General features: G+C 39.4%; 1 protein-coding gene across 3 annotated transcripts in view; it reads left to right on the top strand.

Annotated features, from left to right (window-relative positions):
• Positions 1-22933, top strand: part of pax5 (paired box 5) — a 61685-nt gene that overhangs the window by 17382 nt on the left and 21370 nt on the right. For 2 of the 3 annotated variants that reach the window (XM_015376246.1, XM_015376247.1), the window contains exons 2-6: positions 805-970; positions 7431-7628; positions 8223-8287; positions 10817-10942; positions 19957-20141. In XM_015376246.1, coding sequence (XP_015231732.1) covers positions 805-970; positions 7431-7628; positions 8223-8287; positions 10817-10942; positions 19957-20141 — 740 coding nt within the window. The remainder of the gene's footprint in view (positions 1-804; positions 971-7430; positions 7629-8222; positions 8288-10816; positions 10943-19956; positions 20142-22933) is intronic. The other variant, XM_015376248.1, reaches the window with a different exon arrangement.

Genomic DNA, 22933 nt, shown 5'->3' with positions numbered 1-22933 from the left:
ATCCATCCATCCATCCATCCATCCATCCATCCATCCATCCATCCATCCATCCATCCATCCATCCATCCATCCATCCATCCATCCATCCATCCATCCAGCGTATTTATACCCATGTCTTTCATTTGTTATTTGTTTTAACCATTCTTCTGAGTAAACGTAAAAATTTCCAAAGAAACATCTCCTAAAATCTTTTATAAAGCAAAGTATTGTGTAAACGTTTTGTTAAACAATAATTAAATTGTCACAAAAACTGCTTTAATTTGGTGAAAGTCGTACCTTAAGAATTCAACTAGAAATAATCTAAAGATGTTGATATAGGCAGCTGTTGTTAATGAAGAGCACACCTTAGCTAAGGATGTCAAGAAAAAAGAAATATTTGTTGTTAAAAGTTTATTACCACTCTAAATTTTCAGTCATATGGGAGGACAAACCAGATTATTGAAATTTTCATACAAATACTTAAAATGAAATTAATTGAGTAGAGGAAGAGCCTTTTAAATATCAGTTGAATTTCTAACTGTTTTAGTTAAGTGTTAATGAATTTCTTTTAAGCTATTCTGATTAGAGATGTTCTTGCTTAAATTCGGGTTAAATAGCAATGTCTATAAACCCCCCAAAAATGATTTATATTCAATCCACTTGTTGTCATTTCCATTTGAAATCCTTATGCAAAATTTTGTGATTCAACATTTCAGCCCCTAAATACTCCAACGGATGGAAACAATCCCAGGCTTTCCTCTATCCATGTCACTCAGCCTCATCTTCACAGTTATCCCTCTCATACTCTTGTTGGCTCTTTTTCAGGACATGGTGGGGTGAACCAGCTCGGAGGCGTGTTTGTAAATGGCAGACCCCTTCCAGATGTGGTACGACAACGAATAGTAGAGCTTGCCCATCAAGGGGTTCGACCCTGTGACATCTCAAGGCAGCTGCGGGTCAGCCACGGATGCGTCAGCAAGATATTGGGCAGGTAAGAAGCAGACACACATTTACAGTACAAAAGATTTTTACCTCTGTCCCAACCTGTGGAACAACTTGGGGGTTGATGGGGAAGAAGATGTGCATTTTAAGTACAAAATTAATATTCTATAGCATTGAACATTGCTGTTTAATATTTGTGCTACAGTTCTTGATGAGAGAAATCCTTCTGACAAAGCTGAGGATGCTATACGTTACTTAAACGCTATCAATTTTTTGGCAGTAGGCTAATTTTAACCAAAAATATCCAGTTGCAAACATATAAGAGCCCTGAATGCTTTAAAATTTATGTAAATAGCATCTGTATATTGTACTGTACTTCTGAGAGTATATCACAATATTGTTGAGAAATTCATTAAATAATCCATGGCTTCTGTTTTCCTGTGTATAAAATCAACACGATGTAATGATCAGAACAGATGGACCCAGAATCAAAACCAGACAACCAGTGTGAAAGTTTAAAACAGTTTATGGAAACGAAACTGCTGCAGGTGGTGTCAGCGACTAGGGCAGGATCCTCTGGAAACTGAGACAGAAGATTAGAGACCAAGTTATCTTTAAGATGTGCATCAACGGCAAACGTAATGGTCACCAACCTTCTCTTAGTGCACTGGAAAAACCATGAGGTTTGAGCCAGTTGACAGTAGTGCTGATGCTGCTGTCACTGGTCAGGAAGTCCCAGAGAATGACTAAGCTGAGTTAGGATGATCCGTCAGAACGGTAAAGACGATAGTGGGCAGGAAGAACAGAAGGACAAACCAGAATCCATCGTCAGGTCCAGGGTGAGAGCCAGGTGATCAGGAGTGCAATGAAGCGCCAGAGGGAAATCCAGGACAAGGCCGTGAAACAGTTCCAGGTTAGGGAACAGACAGGGATCAGGCAGGCTCAGGGTTAGATCAGGTCAGTCAAACAGGCAGGAAGTCAGGAATCAGAATGCTGGAATAGATCTCACCAATGGCTTGAAATAATCTGGCAGTGATATTTGGTCAGAAGGCTGGTTATATACTGATAGGTGCAGGTGGATCACATAAGTAGTAATGAGCATGGAGTGAAGCTGAGCAGGCGTGTCTTGTCAGGAATCAGACCAACATCGGTGCTGAGATCATGACACATGTTATAGATTGGTTTCTTTGTGGAAGTGGCCTCAATCTGACTTTTCCATAATAACTATTAAAAATCATATACTTAAAGCTGTTTGCGTGGAAGGCCTTGCCAAAGCATTTCTTTTCCTGGAGTCAGAAATCTAAATATGTAGAGTTTGCAAAATTTTTCTTGGACTACCTGAAAGATGTGCTTTGGTCAAATGAGCTTTTTAGCAACAAAGACTCAGTGTGAGTGTAGCAGAAAACAAAAAATGAAAACTGGGAAAGCACCTCACACCCACCTTTAAGTATGATGGAGGATGTGTCATGCTGTGGGGCTTTATCACCACCTCAGTCTCTGGGAACCTTGTTAGAGTGTATGGAATCTTGGCCTCTTTGAGACAATTGAGGTTTATTACAAAAATCTATTTGAGTAAATTCAAAAGTATAATTAACTATATTTTTGTAGGGTAACAATCCAACACATAAAGTCAAATTAACAAAGAAATTGTTTATAAAGCAGTAAATCAACCTTCTTTCAAGGCTAAGTCCCTGAACATGAGTCATTCCTTCTTAGTAAAAAGCTTGTTTTATTTTGGCAGGTTTAATCATATGTGTAGATGTTTAAAGGTCTGCTCTTTAGTTTTGGGACTTTTATAGAACAATGAACTTAGAATGAAAAAAAAAAAAAAACACAGTTCATTAATGTGAGACTTTGTGAACTCACCAAAAAATGTCCTTTTAAATTTCAAATTACACTCATATCCCTTAAAAATGCAGTGTCCATCAGCATCAAATATCAGTAATGCAGGTGCAAATATACATTTTTCTATTCTTGAAATCATTCAAATATTTACTTGGACACACTGTGAATACCTATGCCCTAGACCTAAATTCATCATTTAAGATGATGATTGAGTGGGAGAGAAGATAGAAAAAGTTAAACTATTTTTTTATCTAAGTTCAGGGTTGTGAGAACTCTACTGTCTACATCCACAGTTTTAAAGACTAATGTCAAACCATAATCTTTCCAAAAGGAATGAGGGCAACTCAACGTCTAAATTTTACCTTGTCAGTGGAGAAACTTAAAGAAAACTTAAAAAAAAAGAGTGCATCTATTTTCTAAGACTACTTCTTCAGCACTCATATGCTGCATTTTAAGAAACACCAGCCTTCATTTTTGCTCTTGACTTTCCACCTTCCCCCTCTCTTCTCTGTATCCTATAAGTCTTCCCTGACCCGTCTTAATTTTTTTCTGTGAATCTTCTCACCTCCCTTCTCTTTCCCTCTCTCTGTGTGTCTGTCTGGCTTTTCAAAGCTAAATTCAAGAGCAAATCCCTGCTCATTCTGTCCCCAAGGAGAGAAAGAAAGGTGGACAATAGTAAAAAAGAAAAGATTCATCACTTTTTGGGGGGAATTAGCATCAAAATGAAAGTTGTACCGTATTTCTGAACCACCACTTACCCCACAAAAAAGTGAGCAAGGTGAAGAATGGAAGAAATGGAAGAACAATCAAAAAGGAAAAAGACGTGTTAAGAGAGTGGAGTACTGCAAGGGGAGAAATGAATGAGAGACAGAGAGACCATTTTTGGGGACGGAGGGGAAGGATTAGCAACAGCGACCCTCAACTATATCAAAAAATGTGTTGTTCATTGTTCTCTCATGCCTTCCTTTCCCTTTTTTCTGTCTTTCCCTCTCTATCTCTTTCTCTCTTCCCCTCTCCTGGCCGTTCAACTCACTGAAGCGTTACTGTGAGGGGGAGGAGAAGGGACCAAGGGATGGATGGAAGTAGGGAGGGTGGGAGGGTTGTTTTATCCTCTCCTCGCTGTCTCTCTGGTGCCAGCAGAACAAAAACACCAACTCTACCACCCCTCGCACACACACCCATCCGCTACGAGTGTGTGCGTGTGGGTGAGTGAGTGCGTCGGCTCATCGTTGAGCAGGATATCAATAACCAAGCTCGTTTATTCACCGATGATTCAGCTGTGAATAATTTAAATCGTTTTCCATTTGAAAATAGATTGTCTTTTTTCCTCTTTAGTTGTGCTTATGCTCTAGCTGTGAGGAGTCAAAAAGTGCAACACACACAGAGGGGGAGAAAGACAAGGAGGTGCACATTTACAGCAACTCACATCTTCAAGGAAAGGATTACTCCACCGTACAGTGGAGGGAGACCAGCAGATTTAAGACTGACTGACAGCTTCCAGCCAAAGCACCCCCCACCTCAAGAAGCACTTTTTATTTTTTGCAAGCTGTGTTGTGCACTCGCCATGTTTCCATCCCCTGCCCTCATGCCCGTTTTGCAAGTAAATGAAATCGCCATGGAGGACACTAGAGGATGCAATCTTTTTCTACGTAGCCTATGTGTAACGGAAGCCGTCCATGAGATAAAGTCAGGTATCAGAGGTATTGTATCACGCCTGTTTGAGAGTGATACATTCACTTTAACCAATTTAGCTGACACAGATATCTCAATTTAAATCAGACAGATTTGAAATTATGTAACAAGCAAGAGAGAGTTAAATGTAATTTACAGCATTAAAAAAAATATATATATATATAATAAATACAGACGGTCACTAGCTTTACTCAAACTGTCAGGTTTGTTAGAAAAGACAAATATGGTGATTCGATTACAAGGGTGCGATGGAGCCCAAGAAAAATACTCATGTTCCTTTTCATCTTCAACAATTAGGTGGGACCCGATTCTCTAATTAGGTGACTTCTAACTTGGTTGAATGAATGAATGAATGAATGAATGAATGAATGAATCAATCAATCAATCAATCAATCAATCAATCAATCAATCAATCAATCAATCAATCAATCAATCAATCAATTAATCTGACAGATTAAGATTTAATTGCACACATTCCAGTTCAAACTCCAGTTAAAATACATTATGTTCCATTTTGTGTATTTTGCCAATTGGTAAATGTTTTATATCAAAGGAAGACCAATTAGCTGCATTACTTTATTGACTATTCAGCTGATCAAGCATTTGGTGGCCGTGGAAATAAATTACTCTATCCTGCCAGACATAGACCTGGCACAAACAAGACAGAAATGAGCTACACTGGAAAATTTGGTGGAAAATTTGCACTAAAACAAAAAGTTATGTCAAAGTTTTAGTTGAAGTTTGGTACACATTGTGCCAATGTTTCCACTTTCCATGTAGGTTTATATCCAGTGACCAGAGAAAACATCTCAATCAGGATTCTTGTCTATTCCATCTGTATTGTTCTAAGTGGTAAAACTAAACTTGATTGCGGAATATTTAACCTGTAGTGATAATGTGATAGAAATACTTATAGCATTAAATCAGTGACATACATGATCATAATAAGTGTTGCCTTTGACAATGTGCGCATTGATTGGCAATGATCATTAGGTTTCTAACTTGCATCTTGAACAAGGGTAAATCAAAAGCAATGCATTTCAGATATGAAAGAAAAATGTAAACGAAACAGAGCATAAGTTACAGTGCACCATTAAAACAAAACCCAACACATCAACAACACTTACAATCGGGTACATAAAAAATCAAATCACGCAAATCAAAATTACATTTGGAAGTAAAAGAGTAAATTAGTTTTTCAGTTGCCTGAATTTCGTCTGCTCCCCATCAAAATATTTGCATTCCTCCAAATGTTTTTTCCAAAGGGTTTTAACATCCTGATGAAGTCTTTCTTGTGTATCAGACAACAGACTGCCATCCTTCCATCCATCCATCCATCCATCCATCCATCCATCCATCCATCCATCCATCCATCCATCCATCCATCCATCCATCCATCCATCCATCCATCCATCCATGGGCTGACCTGTTTTATATGGCAGCGTAAAAATTTCAACTCGTTTCAGTTTCAAATTATATTATTAATATAGCTCCAATTAACAACACACGTCATTTCAAGGCACTTTACAGTCTCAGTTCATAAGGAATAAAACAGATCTCTGATATGAAATGGATCTTGGTTGTTTAGGGCTTTATACATGAAAAGGTAGATTTTTCTTCTATTCTGGATTAACAGGAAGCAAATGAAAGGAAGCTAAGATTGAAGAAATATGATCTCTCTTTTTAATTATCATTAGAAATCTGGCTTCAGAATTTTGGATCATGAGGGCTTTCTAACCACAGTTTGGGAACTTCCTGATAGTGAAGAATTACAATAGACCAGCCTATAAGTATTAAGGCCTTAAACAAACTGCCAGCAGAAACTCTGCTTGCAGTACACATGAGACATGAGCTCCGCAACAACATAAAGCTCTATTTTTTCAAAACCCTTTATGTGTGGATTCTTGTTAAAGTACCTCATGTCATTGGATTCTATCTGATGGAGCGACTCAGAACACAATATGTAGCGAAAAACTAACACCGTGCATCACCTGCGATAGTCCTCAGCCTAAAACTGTCATGAAACCAGTGAATTTTAACATTTTATGTATAAAAAGCAACAAGAATCTGGTAGTGGGGAACTGCAGGAATTCAGATGAACTTCCTGGTTGGTCTGAGGGGAGACTGATCAGGAATGAGTTGGTTGATGACAACTGATGACTGATTGCTTTGGCTTACTTGAGAGATAAAGGAGACGTTGCTTGGATGTGTAAGTATTTGATTCAGCAGGCTTTGCAGACCAGAGGTTCAGGTGAGTGTGTGTGAGATCTGAGAGTGTTGGCACTTGTAAGAGACGTCATGCTGGAGAGCAGGCAGGCAGGTAATGAAGACAGAGAACTGCTTCACACAGGTGAGTCCTTTTCCATAAAGATAGGAGACGAACTGAGGTTCACTGGTTTTCTTGAACAAAAAATATCCAAGTTAAAATGATTTACAAGAGGACAGATTAAACAGAAAGATATTCCTGATTTAGGTATTTGGCTGGCATACCATCAGGGTTAAACATCCGGCGAAGAGAGATGATCCATCGCCTCCTTATATGTACGCTAGTCATCTTGATAGAGAAATGTTCTCATATGTGCAGAAACACAGGTGGGCCCAGCCAGCAGCAAAGATCCTCTCTGTAACAGGAAGCACATTCACACCAGAAAAACCCCAGAGACCCAAACCAAAACATGGTGTTGGCACCGTCATGCAATGGGAACATACCACATTACCTGTGGGGAATTTGATGGGGAAGCTGATCAGCATTAAGGGGAAACTGAATGGAGCTACAGAAGAAGCAGGAAAGAAAATCAGAGGACTCTTCACAAAGGCTGGCAGCTGTATTTGCAACGATAAGATTATGTTAATCTATAAAGGAATATTCTTCAAGCTCATTTAAGTTTTTGGTTTAATTGTGATAAAATGTGCAGAGTTTTAAGGGGTTAGGGTACCTCTTACGGTAAACCTCCCTCTGCTTTCCCTCACAGGTACTATGAAACAGGCAGCATCCGCCCTGGGGTAATCGGGGGATCCAAACCAAAGGTTGCTACACCCAAAGTGGTCGACAAGATCGCCGATTACAAACGCCAAAATCCCACCATGTTTGCCTGGGAGATTCGGGACAGGCTCCTGGCTGAGAGAGTTTGTGACAATGACAGTGTCCCCAGTGTCAGCTCCATCAACAGGTAACACTTTCTGTGTAATCTGTGGGTTCGGGTATCAAACTGTAACAGCAGATTGTAGGCGTAGCATGGAACAACACAAATGTGTGTGTTTTATCTGTGTGTCGTCGTTGGTGTGGGAGTGGAAGAGGGGAATAGCAAATAGGGCCCCAGCCTCCATATGTATGAAGTGGCCGCAGCTCAGTGGTTCTACACGATGGTACAATGACAAACCCTCTCCCCTGAGTGCACAGAGGGAGCAACACAGAGGGAGAGATGGAGAAATAGGAGAAAGAACGAGGGAGCGAAAAAGGCAGGCCAAAAGAAATGGAAGGTGAAACGGACACAAAAGACAAGAAAATGAAAACAGAGCAAATTTATTGAGAGGAGAGGAAAAGGGGAGGAAAGGATGAAAAATAAAAGAGGAAGAAAAGGCTTGCATGATCAACCAAGCAGGAAGTGTGAGGCCCCTCTGCCATGTCTGCCTGCCTAAGCCACTTCACACACACATACACACACAGCTTTGGTCCCACGATGGGCCATGTTCTCTCTGTCACTCAGGATCTCACACAAGACACTTTATACACACTAATATATATCTCCTCTCTTCCTCTGCAGGATCATACGGACTAAGGTTCAGCAGCAACCTGGTCAAACGGGCTCGGTGTCGGCTCACAGCTTAGGTATGTTCTGTAAGAAGATGCTGGTTCTTCCATCGGTGAGGGTTATATAATCTAAGCTTGGATGGTAGAAAGCAGACACTGCCGAAGGCATTCAAAATCTTTTAATGAAGCAAAAATATCAAACCATTTTGGGAAACGACTCAAATGCAAAGACATTTCTTTGTGGTATTAGGAAGGGCTTTTAGGTAATTATCAATATTGGCAAACAACATCAAAGGAAGTTGATGTCATCGACTCAGCAGAAGAGTAAACACAGTCCAACTCCAGTAGCAAAGGTGAAGGTATTGTTCCCACTGAAGCCTTTATTTCCAGATTTTAATTAACCCATGGACATAATAGAACAAAGGATATTTGGGACACTTTTTAACATACAGCAGTGAGATGTCCTAATTCTTTGACCTACCCACTTTTTATCAAAGTTGCAACAAAGTTCAAACATTATTGGAAAATTGGTGATAAAAAACATGTATTATGGAAATTCTGAAATAGAACCTGAAAATATTTCATGAACATTAAGCCATATAAAGTCAGTTCAATAATCAACTCAAAATCACTCCGACTGGACGGATACTATCAATGCACGTCAGTTTTAAAGTTTTGCATTAGATTCTCAATTAAATTTAATGTTCAATATAGACACGACCATTCTCATATATGAATATGCTTTGCTCCAAACCAATCCAGTGTACACCTAGCTGCATGCTTTTGATTGTTGTCCACCTTTAATTTTAAGCTTCTGACCAGTTTTCTTGCTGTATTGCCCCATATTTACCCCGAATAGAGAAAATCCTTCCCCACAACATAATGCTGCTACCATCGCCATCATGTAGAGATGTTTAGGGGGAATAAATAAACTCTCAAGGTAGATTACAGCATTTTAATGCAGATACGCATAGATCACCCGATGCAGCTCTAACCCATTGCTGCACAAAAAAAAAGTCCTCTACATAAAGAGAGCAGTTGAAGTTTCTAACCATAGGTAAATAACCTAGGGAGTACATTAAGCAAAAAGTCATGAAGGAACAAAAACATAATCACTAAGGTTCTTATGTATTAATCCCCATGACTTCTTATGTTTTAAATTTTTTTTTGTCAGGTAAAGCCTTTTATCCCCACACTGGAAACATTAGTCCCCTTTTCTCCATGAATATTTCAAAGGACAAATAGTGTTGCTCACTTTTCCCTGCAGTGGATTGCACCTTGCTGTCTTGTTGTATCTTCATGATCGCACATTGTCTAGTAATCTAAATTAATTTTCACACACTGCTCCCTCACTCCTGCCTTATACTCACATTTATCAGATCCGCCCAAATACATACACACCTAGATATGATGCGGTGCACGCTCTCCCTTCCACACGCACGCCTACAGATTACACAGATAAATGGCTCCCACTCCCAGGCGGAAAATTGAACATTTGGATTTGCAGAATAGGAGCGTTACGTTCAGATAAAAAAAAAAGAAGAGTGAAAAGAAAAAGAAAGGAAAATCAGATAATTGAAGTGCTAAATCAAGTGATGGGAAAAGAGGGGATATGCATTCATTATACTCTTCTTGTCGTTAGCAAAAAAGAGTAACAGCTTGAGAGGACTGATCCTTCGGTTTGTCTTGTTTTTTTTCCTTATTCCCTTTTCGGTCTTGTCTGTCTGTGATGGGGGGGTCTATTGGGAGAGAGGATTAGGACGTCTGTTGCCACACCTTTCTGTCCCTCCTGGGATACCATACTGTCACTCAGCCCAACGTCCGCCTATAGATAAGGGACCTAAGAGTGACTGACTGCGTTTTGCAATTTGTGCATGTGTGTCAGGAGGTTACAGAGTGTATGTGTGTCACTAAAGCAGTGACAACTGTGTCGCCCATCAAGAAACTTGTCTCCTCCAGGGGGAAGATCAGAGCAGGTGACAACAAGGAGCAGAAAACCCCTGATAGCTCATCAGTGGGCCTTTTCCTTTGAGGGGAAGTTTAGTTAGAGTGTTTTTGTTCTATTTAAAGGTGTAGGGGAGGATTTTCGTGAATTTTTAAAAAGACCTGCCCTTTCCCCTTAAAAAAAAACAAAAAATCACATGCGCAATCCCGTAGCCGCTCCTGAGAGGTAACATCTATCAAACACGTGCAGGAGCATTCATGAGCCTATTTCTCCTTGTGCACGCTCTATTTAAATATTGCTGCTTGCATCACTTATACAAGCTTACTTTCCAAAAGAAGAATTGTGATTTTTCCAGTATGTCAGACTCACCCCCAGTAATTAAAAATGGGGATGAGCACGTAGTAAACATATCACCAGAATGATTGACAACTAGGAGAACAACTTATTTTGATGATCCACCTGGAAAAAGAACATCGTCTACTGTACCTTTAAAGTTTCCAAATACAAATATATAAAGACAATGAGCAACTTAAAGGGTAGGCTCAGGATGACATGCAGTATTCTTACTATTGGGATGTTTGTAACAAAAAAAAAAGAACTTGATGTGCTAGTCTTTTTATTTCCGGATACATCCTTTAATTCACCTTATGCTCTGTTTGCAGCGACGTCCGTAGCTTCTACACAGGTTTCAGCGGTCACTAGCGACTCTGCTGGCTCATCGTACTCAATCAGCGGCATTTTGGGAATCAGCTCTGCTGCCGACGTGGGCAAGAGGAAGAGAGATGAGGGTGAATATTTGTCCTTCATATTTTCACGTCTTTGTGTATTCTCCCATAATTATGGCTTTTGCAAAAATGTAAAATACCCTAAGACAGTACATACACCAGATGAAGCAACACTCAAGGTGGTGATGGAGACCGGAAGATCTCATCCACTGAAAAATAGCATCAAAACAACTAAAAACATAAAGATTAATGAAACATGTACAAAGGTGTGTGCCCATATGAAGTGTGGGAGCTGTAAACCAAACATCTTGATTGAGAAACCTGTGTTTGTTTACCAACTGCGCTCCACTGGAGACCCACCTGAGAAGCAATTTTATGCATGCTCTATTGATCATATGTGCTGTCATACTGGATCAATGTTGCATGCTAATATGAGAGTGAACCTGTATAGGTGTGTGTGTGCGTGTATTAATATTGAGAGGCATTCTCACATGCTTTTCACAGCTTTGAATAAATGGATGGGTGTGAGATCATGAGTGTGTATGTGGTGGAATCAGTGGCATTAAAAAGCCATCACACAGACGGTCTCCTGCAGTAAATGAGACAGCACCAGATGTTTGAGCGAAGCAGGGTGACAGAATGCCACCAGGGGCTATTTCTCTCTCTCTCTCCTTATTTATTTGGTGTCTCTTTCTCTTTAAAAGCTCACACAAGCACATATATACACCCTGTATAGCTGCTTTTTCCCACCACTGATGAATTTTCAGATCACTCCAGAGGGTTTCAGGTAATCCCATATGAACATTATGTGCTTGATTTTACCTGCTTACCCATCAGAGGACAACACAGACTTAAACTCCAATAAAGTCACACAAATAAACTTACTGGGAAAACCTTTAGTATTTCCCATACAACCAATACTTTTATTCCAGACATGAGTCCGAATGAGCACTTAACTGCTTTTTGGTTATCCAGTTTATCCACTTTTATCATGTAGACATAATATATGTGAAACCACTTCAAACTAACTTACTTAATTAACCCAAAAGGAAAATCCCATAACTTTTTCAATTAATTAATCATTCACTTATCATTGGATGGTCTGTTTTTTAATGTTTTCTTTAAAGCTTTATTTAAACATTTCAGGCTTGTTGGGGCTTGTTTGGGATTTACCAGCAAAAAAGAAAAAAAAAAGAAAAAGCATTTTGAAGCTACAGTCATATATTCAAAAGAACCCATATATAAAAAAATGTTTTTCTCTACCTGGGGCATAAATAAGAAGAGAAACCCCAGATTTATCTAAAAAGCTAATAATGGAACACATCTTTACATAATTGAATGAATTCCAGGAGAAAAGCAAGTAATTGACCAACAGAATCAGTCTGGAAATGTTAACAAAGCTAAGGGTTTTTAATTCAAACAAACATCAGGATCTCACAGGGTCTCCCCAGGATTGTCTGACCCTCCTACATTACTCCAAGACACGTTATTGACTTATCCAGCAGGTCACAGAAGAACAAGTTTTCTATAGCACTAAAGACCGCTCAGTTAAACTGAGTTTTCATGATTCATTAATAAAACAGATCGGGATGAAATGGCCTCAGAGAGTGATATCCAAGGCAAAAAACACTACTGACAAAACAGAGAGAACACAAAGGCCAATTTATTATTTTCCTAAAAGAAATGATCCTCAGAAATTTGAGATCCTATTACATAGTTTTAGATGATGAATAATTCAACTATCTGGCACTGCTTTTCTGCTTTTTGACCTGGATCACTTCCTGTGGCCAATGTAAATAAAAGTAAAAGATAAAACCAAACCATCCGTTTGTGACCAAACTTGGGTTATCCAGCAGGAGAATGATATAGAACACACAAGCACATTCACCTCCAAAAAAGACGCTTCGGAGAGGACCAGTCAAAGTGGCCTGTGAGTTAAATAGGCTTTTCATGCAAAGAGAAAACAAACCAACAAGAAAAAAACCCTCAAGTGAGGCTCAATTTCAATAACTCTGCAAGGTAGAGTGAACACAACTCGTCTATAGTCGCCTTTAGCCCTCATTGCCAATTATCACAAACATTTAATGGCTTTTCTTGCAGCCAACCATGTATTAAGTTTAGGATATAATTATATCTTTAACACAGAGGCAGAGTATGCCTTGTGTAGCATTTCTGGTAGGAAATTAAAGCATAATTTTAAATAACAAAGTCAATTTATAGAAAGACAAATGCAACACATACTGAAAAAATGTACAGTGATTACATAGCATTATGCAAACTGGAACAGCCTCTACACAGAGGACAATGAGAAGAATCATTTCATCATCAAACAGTTTTAGAATGAGACAAACCATGAACAGGTTTAAGTTTTTTTTGAAAAAAAATTCTGACAAAAAACAAGGATTGTAAAGGAACTAGATATTCTTCTAGCCAAGAGTTTTCACTGTCATGGAAAATACTTAAAATATTTTTCTTTGGCAACTTTTGACTATGTCTTCTACAAACTTGCACTTTAAGGCAGGACACCAAGTTTTTACTGTAAGTGTGCGACAGTGTTTTAATATTTAACTCTAATAAGTGAGGTCAAAACGTTATTTCCTGTTTTTGCTAAGGTGCCTGGAACACCTCATTCTGGCGAAAGGCTGCTCGCTGTCACGTTTTGGGGGGGCTTTTTATCAGCGGCGTTTCTATGGCAGAGGTCTGCGCGGTTGGCTCTGTGGTCTAATTAACAGCATTGCTAATCACAGCTTCCATTAGAGCAGCCCCCGCCGGATAATGACACACACACACAGCGAGGGGCGACAGCAGGAACAGCATGCACTGACATGGACAGACAAACCGATACACTCTGACAAACAATACAGCATGCTTCTCACATACACGCACGCCCATATGTTTGTCAGAGAGACGACATTCGCACACATATACTCCAGGTCGTATGGACATGAAGCCAACAATGACATTGTTCTTTTGTCGACTTTGCTAAGATGACTATCTAAATAGGTGAATATTTTAAGTAGGACAGTCCGTGTTGGATTGGAGCATTGTGTTCTTTAAAGCAAATTAAGGGAAAAGGAGAGACCACAGTATTAAAATGTAGGTAAATAAGTGGGGGGATTTTGGAGTAAATTTTACTCTTGATAAATGTGTAATGATAAGTGTCAGCACAAGGTCTATGGAGGTCTATCCAGAGCTGTTATTCTTATAAAAAGATCATTTAAAGTAGGGCTGAATGATTTCATCAAAAAAACAAAATTTGTATTTTTTAACCATTAATGCTATAGTGATTTTTTTCGGATTTCCCTTTTCACTTACCACAAGCATGTAGATGTTTCACTCCTGGGTCTCATTGTTTTCATGACATTCAAAGGTTGCTGATGTAGAGTCAATTTTAACTTCATAGTTACTGTTGTGAGGAATATTTGCTTACTTCTACCTGCATGCTAGCCTGCATGCTCACTTTTCACTTTTGTGTGGTGAAAAAATACTCTTTTAGTGTATTATCACCACCTAAAGGGCTGTGGAGTTGCTGTCTTGCACTTGTTAAATGTCATATGAACAAAACTTAATGCCTCTGTGATAAAAAAAAAATGGTGTTTTATAAAATGGTGATTATATTGCTAGTGCAGTTATTTAAATACAGAGTGTTTCTACAGTTGCTGCAAATAAAATATTTTAGGCATTGGTTTCGTGGTTCTGTTCATTTTAGACGTGGCATCAAGGCTTTTGAGGCAAATAAGTCTGATTTACCTTATTTAGGCTAAAACAATCAGTCTTGCTGCATTTGTGTCAAAATTCCAGCCTACAAAATATTGAGGCTTTTCTGGAAAAGTTCAAATTTGTCTTTTCTAGTTACGTATTCAAAACTTAAAACCTGCTATTTTAATAATCCAGTATAAACCTTTACTCAGTCTTTGCCTTTAATAAGTATGTGAGATTTTTAGTTTATACATTTTCCTGTTGCTCCGGTGAGAGATTTTCACCTTTTTTACGCAGCGGTTAGAGAAGTGATAATGTGAAGAGGGACAGAGCCCCTATTTATCCTCAGAGAGAAGCAAAATCAGCCAAGCTTCAAAAGTAAAAACAAAAGGTAGCTGTTAAAAAAAATACATCAAGTGATGTAAATTGCCAGTAAGTTACTGCATAAGGCTGTATGTGGGAAAAGGGCTTAAGGATGACAGTTCCACACTTTCAAAAGGCTGATTTTCTCATTATGACAATGAATTTGAGCAATATTTTAAAAAGTGGTCATTACGTTGAGAAATACCAATATATTAGTCTTAGATCACTGTACTGAACTATAGCGTTACAGATGTCAAATGTAATTCCTTGATCTTCCATTCATTCCAACAGTTGGTTTAAGCCAATTATTTTGCTTTAGCAACTCAAAGTAATGTCACACATCCCAGATTTTTTTAAATGCATCTTGCTTGGGTTTACTCCTCAGTATAGACCTACATATATCACAGAAAAAGAATAAGAAAATAAAGACACCAGCTTAGAGGTGAAGAGTATGTGTAGACCCTATATACTAACCTCCATTCAAACATGCAAATATACCCTAGCCATAGCATAAGCATAGCATATGGACTAGTTTAATTTTCAGAACAGTAACATTATCATTTGAACAGCAGATGTGCAAGTGGTGGGAACACAGGAAGGCAAAATCAGCATCATGTGTGTGCGTTTGTGTTTAGGTGGGAGGAGTGTGTGGGGGTAAAACCCTGTGGCGACCTGTGCCCTCCAGCCAAAGAGAGGGGAAGTAGGGGGTGACTGAGAGCAGAATGGATATGAATGGGTGTGAATGGAAGAACTTGACTTGTGAGGCCAAAAGGGTACCATTGTACCTTAACCTATTCTTGTTGCACGCTGAGGCTGCTTGTGTGCGCACACGTGTGTGAGTGTGTCTCTGTGGATTCAAAATGGACATGGGCTCCAGAATAGGTGGAACAGATACCGCAGTGTTCATTTTTTAATGATGCTTCAAGATATTTTCATCAGATTTGAAGGAAAGTCATTTGACATTGAATTGCAATGAATTGGTATTTTTATGTGAAGTTTAACTTGATTCAGTGGCACTTACCCAGAATGCCACATTGACCTCTTACCCCCTTGTGCAACCACTGTGACATGCAGCAGCTTACCGAATAAAAGAAACTGGGAGTGAGAAAAAGTTATGGCGGATGGAGGGGGAGATCCATGCTCTTCAACCGTGGCTCCGCTCAGCACCTCCCAAAACTTTGATCTTTAGACACACTCACCCTTACAGACACAGCCACACACAAATTCAGCTGCAAGCTAAAGCTGTGAGGTCAGACCTATAACACTTGTCCTACTGAGATAATCTTCAGTATGTCAACTTTAATTAGATCCACACAGGTAATGTCCTACCCTCGGCAGGCACGCTGAATGGCTGACAACTTTAATTCTAACATGTTTTAGGATTTAATAATCCAAACTGCTTGTGGGGTTGTTAAAAAAAAAAAAGGCTGGTTGAGCCAGCAACGGAGAAGAAGACAGAAGAGGCGGAGGGGAGAGGAAAAAAAAGCAAAAAGAAGGGAACAATGAAGGCTCATTGTTTGTTTTGTTCTGCTCTGAAAAAGAGGGAAGAGAAACGCTTCCCTTCTGAGACCGAATCACAGAGATAGAGGCAGCTGGAAGCATGTGTGTGTCTGTGTGTGCGTCCCTGACAGTGAATAGGATTTAACCCGTCACGGCAATGAGTTTCTTTACCCATCCATGGATACAATGAGAGCGGCCGGATATCAAGCTACCCACCCACAAACACACCTCCATCAGCGCCAAGACCCATCCATACACATTCACACACATGAATGGACAATATTGATTATGACAAATAAAAGCTTTGTTCCTTTTGCTCAACTACAGTAGGTCCTGCAGTCTGCTCTTCATTCTGTAGTTATGCAGTCATTTGAGGGTATGCTACAGCTGCAAGCTTAGATTGGCGTTTCAGAGTGTACTTGTGTGTGTGTAGAGGTGTGTGTCTGAGAGAAAGCAGAAAGCAATAAGCTGACTGAAATGGTGCCATCAGAGCTACATGATTGATCAATTGAATTCCATCACAGCGACTGGCCAGTGGGATTAAATGGGTTGCTGTGGGTTACCCGGCTAAAGCATCATACTGCCTTTATCTCTCCCCTGATTGGTCTGCCACCCGAGACCTGGACCATGCACTTGCACTGCACGCAGCATCTTTGTATGAGTGCAGGTGTGACGAGACTACAGGAGTATAAGAGAGATTAGGATCGAGGTGTGTGTTTGTGGGAGAAAAGATGAAGGCGGGTTTGTGTGCTGAAAAAGAGTTTGTCAAAGAGTTTGTGAGAAAGACATAGAGGTGCTCTCTTTAGATACGAGCTGGAGTCTTTCAAATGAACCTAAAACTAGCAGTTGTTTCAAGCTTACATTAACAGTTTTATCGAGGTTGGATGGTTAAACTGCAGAAACACATCTAACATTTAATCCAATGCAACTGTGGGCCATATGCAATGCTTTTGCTTTTTTTGGAAATTGAGGTTTCCATGTTTTGAGTTGGAAATACAACAAGAATACAGAAACTCATTGAAGTAGACTTGTGAACATTTTTTTGCAAATTTTCTTCAATTCACCACACAGTTATGGTAGCATATGTATATAACTAATGCCTGTTGATGCACACTCAATACACAGATAATCATACAGGAAGCTTAACTTTTCCAGTCATTTAGTGCTCAGAGTTATGCCGAGTTGTTAGGGTTAGGGTTTTTTTTCCTTTCATTTATACACAATACACTACATATTCAAACAAACAATGATTTCTACATGTAGAACTTTTTTTTTTTTTAAATCTTTTTAACTCTAAATACATGCAGAAGGCTAAGGGTTTTAAGCCGGTGATGCACAGGGCCCTGTTTAGCCTTAATATTCTATATTTTCAAAGGAATTTGCTAAAAAAATATCTAAAAAAAAACCTTCAGTTGATCCACTATCTCTCATGGACACAAGCTTAAAACCTTATAAGCATGGCATGGAAAATAACCTCACCTTTAAGCTGAATTCTTATAGTATTCACACACTCACAACTTTACAAACACATGAGAATAAGTTTGCTCTCGCTTCAACTTCAACCACTGAAATCGACACATAAAAGGTGAGCATGTTTCAGTTTTATGGCTTATGGTGAAGTTACACTATGTTTCCAAAACTATTCATTCACCTAGTCGATGGTGTTTCAGTATGATATCAGTCCGCCCATAGAGCACATGAAGTTTGGTTGTACATAGTGATAGACTCCACAGAAAGATGGTGACCTCTGCAATATGGGGTTTAGCATCCACTGACCCTGCTTCATCAGTTTGCATGGCCTACCACTTTGTGGCTGAGTTGCTGTGGTTCCATTCCATTTTTGATGATACAGCTGACAGTCGACTGTGGAATATTTAGGAGTGAGGAAATGTCTTAACTGGATTTGTTGCACTGGTGGCATCCCATCACAGTTCCAACCTAGCATTCACCAAGCTCCTAAGAGCGACCCATCCATCACAATGTTTTGTAAAACTAGTGCCCAGGTGCTTGATTTTATACACCTGGGCCTTGGAAGTGATTGGAGCACCTGATTCTAATAATTCGGATGGGTAAGCAAATACTTATAGTGTTTATAGTCTATCTCTGTGATGAAACAAAGAGCTGCTCTGCCCTCAAAATAACCATAGCAGTGTAGCAGGACAGAACCCGCAGCTGCTGCTATCACATCTGTTCAAATCAATGATTTCATCTTTGATACAGGAAGAGCGAGAGCGTAAAACGCTAAGTTGTTTCGGACTGAGATGTCACTTGGATTGATATGAGTGCATCAGCAGATGAGCAAATACTTTGCCACTAGAGTATCTGCATTAAGCCTGGTTTATGTGCAGAAACCAGGTCGTCTGAGTGTGTGTCGCAATTAACGCAGATAGAACCCTGACTTTACCCATACTTTAAATACTTACAAAAAATCAAATAATTAGAATATAACAAAACCCTCACCCAAATGGATTTGTAATGATTTCACAAAACATCTTGTGAAAGTCAAAAAGTCGGAAATAACACTAGTTTGGATTTTCCAAACCAAAAATGTCCTAAGGATGTACAGTTTTGTTTTTTGTTTTTTGCTTTTAACTTTGAGGCTATTGAGAAATAAACCAGCTTTTTAATAATAGTTCTATAGCTGCTTTCCTACTTTCTAGATCTCATCCATTCTTTTGTGTCGTTATTTTTTTTATCTGCATCTCTCCTTTTTCTCTTAAACCAAAGCCTATCACAAATAAATCTGTATTTTCAGTCCAAATGAAAAAATATCAGAATTTCAAGTCCCAAACCTCTTTTCAACCTGTCTGTCATATAACTACCCGGGACACACATACACATTCTCTGACACACATCAAACACACAGTGACCCCCAGGACTAAAATAGGCTCTCAGGAGCAGTTTGAAGCAATGAATTGGCTCTATAGCGGGGGATTTTCACCCTCATCCCCTTTTTCTCTTTATCTTTTTCTCTCGTTCTCTCTTTTCTAATCATTTGTGGGCTGCGACTCCTCAGAGTTCTTATAATTGTCTCGTTCAGTCCCTCAGCCAAGCAATAACTGCAGGATACAAGAGCTCACAGTCTAATACTGATACCAAAGCCATATATATTTGTGTGTACATGTGTGTATGGGTGATACGACAAACGTAACGTAGGATTGTGTTTATATGAGAGTAGAGGGTGCACCTCTGAGAGATCAAGAAGAAGAGACAGCGTATGCTAGGTAATGGATTGCATTTGTATGCGATTTCTTCTGAGTCTTCTCAGTCTATAAAGTCTTTCAATCCCGAATCAGTTTACTGGCTTTATTTAAGGCCGCAAACTTTTTTTCTCCCATATCTCAGACTTATACTATCTGCCCTGGGTTCGAGCCTGTTATCACCTTTTTCATTCTCCTATGCTCTTTATCAAATGATTCCCTTCATCCTCTTAAATTTGTATCCCCCCACCTTTAAAATGTAATCACACTAAAAACTTTCTAACATCACTCCTATTTTCTGTTCCCTCCTCACAGTTTTGCAGGAGTCACCACTGGCTAATGGGCATGGTCACAGTGGGCGGGACTTCCTCAGGAAGCAGATGAGAGGGGAATTGTTCTCGCCACAGCAGATCGAGGTATTGGACCGCCTCTTTGACAGACAACCAACCTGTCCAATCCAAACCACCACTGAGCTCTATCTGAGCCCTGACGCTGGCAAGGTAAGGGCAAGGCATTGTGCAGGCTCTTGACTATGGCCACATTTAGAGGAAAAGAAAGGAGCTGAAAAGTGTAAAGTCCTGATCTCAAACTTGGTTCAAACCCCATAGATTAGCAGTCAGCACTTAAAATACAAAAAGTCAGTAAACTCATGTTCTGTTCATTTTTTCATTATTGCAACAGTGGCATAAAGATCTTACATGGAGCCACGTTTGCAAGGAAAATGCATTTATTTGTCAAGCTGTAAAGCTGAGTATGTGGGTTGCAGCCATAAAAAACTTGCCCCATCCTATCTGCTGATGGTATGGGGTGGCATCTCCTCTATTGGAGGAACAAGATCATGATTACAGGGACGCTGAAAGACTTTGAGAAGATATTCTTGAGCCACTGGCAATCTTACACCACCCCTCCTAGGGAATAAACTCTATCCTCAAAATGTCAACACTTGACCCCAGAGAGTGGGATTTATCAGAGAGGACTTCCTGATAGGAGCTGAGAGGATGAGATGGGCTTGAACTTCAACAAACATGAGTGGGACCAGTTTGAACGTGATGTTCATGCCAGAATGGGTGACTTGCCCCAAATGCTGATGGAGGAATGGCTTGCAATCCAATAACAATTGTTGACCATGCTGGTGACAAGCATCAACAGTGTTTGGCTATGAATGGCTTACATGTTAAAGTGTACTTTTCTTTTAAATGGATGATTTATCAGTTTTAATGTGTGCAACCCACATACTCAACTCTGCTACTCAACAAACAAATTCTTACTTATCTTTTTTTGGCGTGGCACCGTTTTAGAGACAATTAACAGACTTCTCAGAGGTGTAGCATTTATTGCCAAGAAGCACTGTTACATGAAATAACTTATCACCACAGAGTTTGTGACTAAAATAACTAGTGTTCAGCTTTTATTTTGTCATAAATCATCCTCATTCATGGAGCCTTTTGACAAACTCTGAAAAGCTCTTTAAGATATTCTGTGATGGATACTATTCTGCATTTTTCAGGCTGGTGAAAACGGCCATGCAGTTCAAGCACTAGTGATGGTTTGTACTTACACCAGTACAGACTAGGCTTAAAATATGCAACACATTTAATTAGAATTTTATGCGAAAGAGCAGAAAAAATCTGTGCATCAATGTGAAGTGGAAGGAAACTACATGCATTTAAAAATCCTTCAGTACCATAAAAACTGATGAGTGAAGCTAGTATTCCAATTAGGCCACGCTTTTTTTAGATGCCTCTAAATAAGCTTCTGTGCAACCAATTGCCTTAAAAAACTGTAAAAAAATAAATAAAAAATCCAGTATAAATTATTCTAAGAATAAATCTTACAATTCTGTAAAGGCAGATTTAGGCTATTAGGTAGACAAATATGACAGAGTTCTGTTCCATTTATGATCCAGTTATGGATCATAGATGCCATATGGTCCAGTGCCATATGATGCCACTGGATCATATGACACAGTCATCCAAGATGATGCCATTGACCAGAGTTAACAAGCCAGGTAGGATAGCATTAATCAGAGAAGCAGCCAACAGGTAACCTGACAACAGCCAGATGCATGTCTCGCTCCGCCCAGCTCCACTCACATGACACATGAGCGGAGCTAGGCGGAGTGAGACATGCATCTGGCTGTTGTCAGGTTAGCCAACAGGAGGAGGTGCAGAAATTCACAGCTCAGATGGGGGAATTGGTCAGTAGCACAGCTATTGGTGGTGTTCTCCACAAATCTAGTCTTTATGGAAGAGTTACAAGAATAAAGGTATCGTTAAAAGAAAATAAACACAGAAGACCAAAGTTTAGATTACTTCGAGCCAGGAAGAGAACAAGGTACCCATGTGGAAGAAGGTCTTCTGGTAAGAGGAGACAAAAGTTTAACTTTCAATTTGGTACCGGTATATGTTTCTTGCTATGGACAGGGAAGCTTTGTAAATAGAGTTACAAACAAAGTACCGTAATCCTGGGAGGAATTTGACTGTGAACATAAGTCTGACCTGAAATGAAAATGTTAATACCAAAGACCATTAATGCATTACAATGGCACAGTCAAAGTCCAGGCCTAAATCTAATTTGGAATTTATCTATAGAGGTACAAAGCTGACAAAGCTACAATATAAAAGACCTGCATTTAAAACAATCAGATCTATGTTTGTAGGAGAACGTTTACATTTATTTCTTCCACTTCATACTCATGCACTGTTTTTATCTATCTACCAAACAAAAATATATTGACCTTCCTAAGTTATTACATGACAAAATGAAAAAAGACTATGACTAGACTTAAATGTTGGTATGAAACATGTCCGTATTGAATTTTTGATGCTATAACTCTGAAGCTTGCTGACTAATAGCATTAAAAGCTGCTGATACAGACCTTTGTGATTTGTCAGATAACATATTCAAAGTTCTTGCAAGCTAACAAAAGGAGCTTTGCTTACAGCTGAAAAAGCCTGCCTGCTTTGCCTTGCCATGCCATGCCAATGTTATCCAAATTGTTGTGCAGCAGAGTTGCACAATCTGCATGTGCTCTTAATTTCGCCCAGCTTGTTCACTGAGTGCTTGAGGAATGTGTCAATCAACTTTTGTTTTTTGCGTTTGCCTGATGTGGACTCCCGTGGTCTGATAGACACTCTGCTGAGACGCAGTCAGGGTATTTTATCGACATTCAGTTAATCTAGATGCACCGCAGGGGTTAATGAGCATATCGACTCGGCTTACGTTATGACCTCACTTCCTGCTTCTTCCAGGGCAGTGATGGATATGAGGAATCCTGCATGCTGATGCACAG

Source organism: Cyprinodon variegatus, unplaced genomic scaffold, assembly GCF_000732505.1.
Source record: "Cyprinodon variegatus isolate N-32 unplaced genomic scaffold, C_variegatus-1.0 Scaffold131, whole genome shotgun sequence".
Taxonomy (NCBI): domain Eukaryota; kingdom Metazoa; phylum Chordata; class Actinopteri; order Cyprinodontiformes; family Cyprinodontidae; genus Cyprinodon; species Cyprinodon variegatus.
This window is presented reverse-complemented; position numbering and strand designations above follow the sequence as displayed.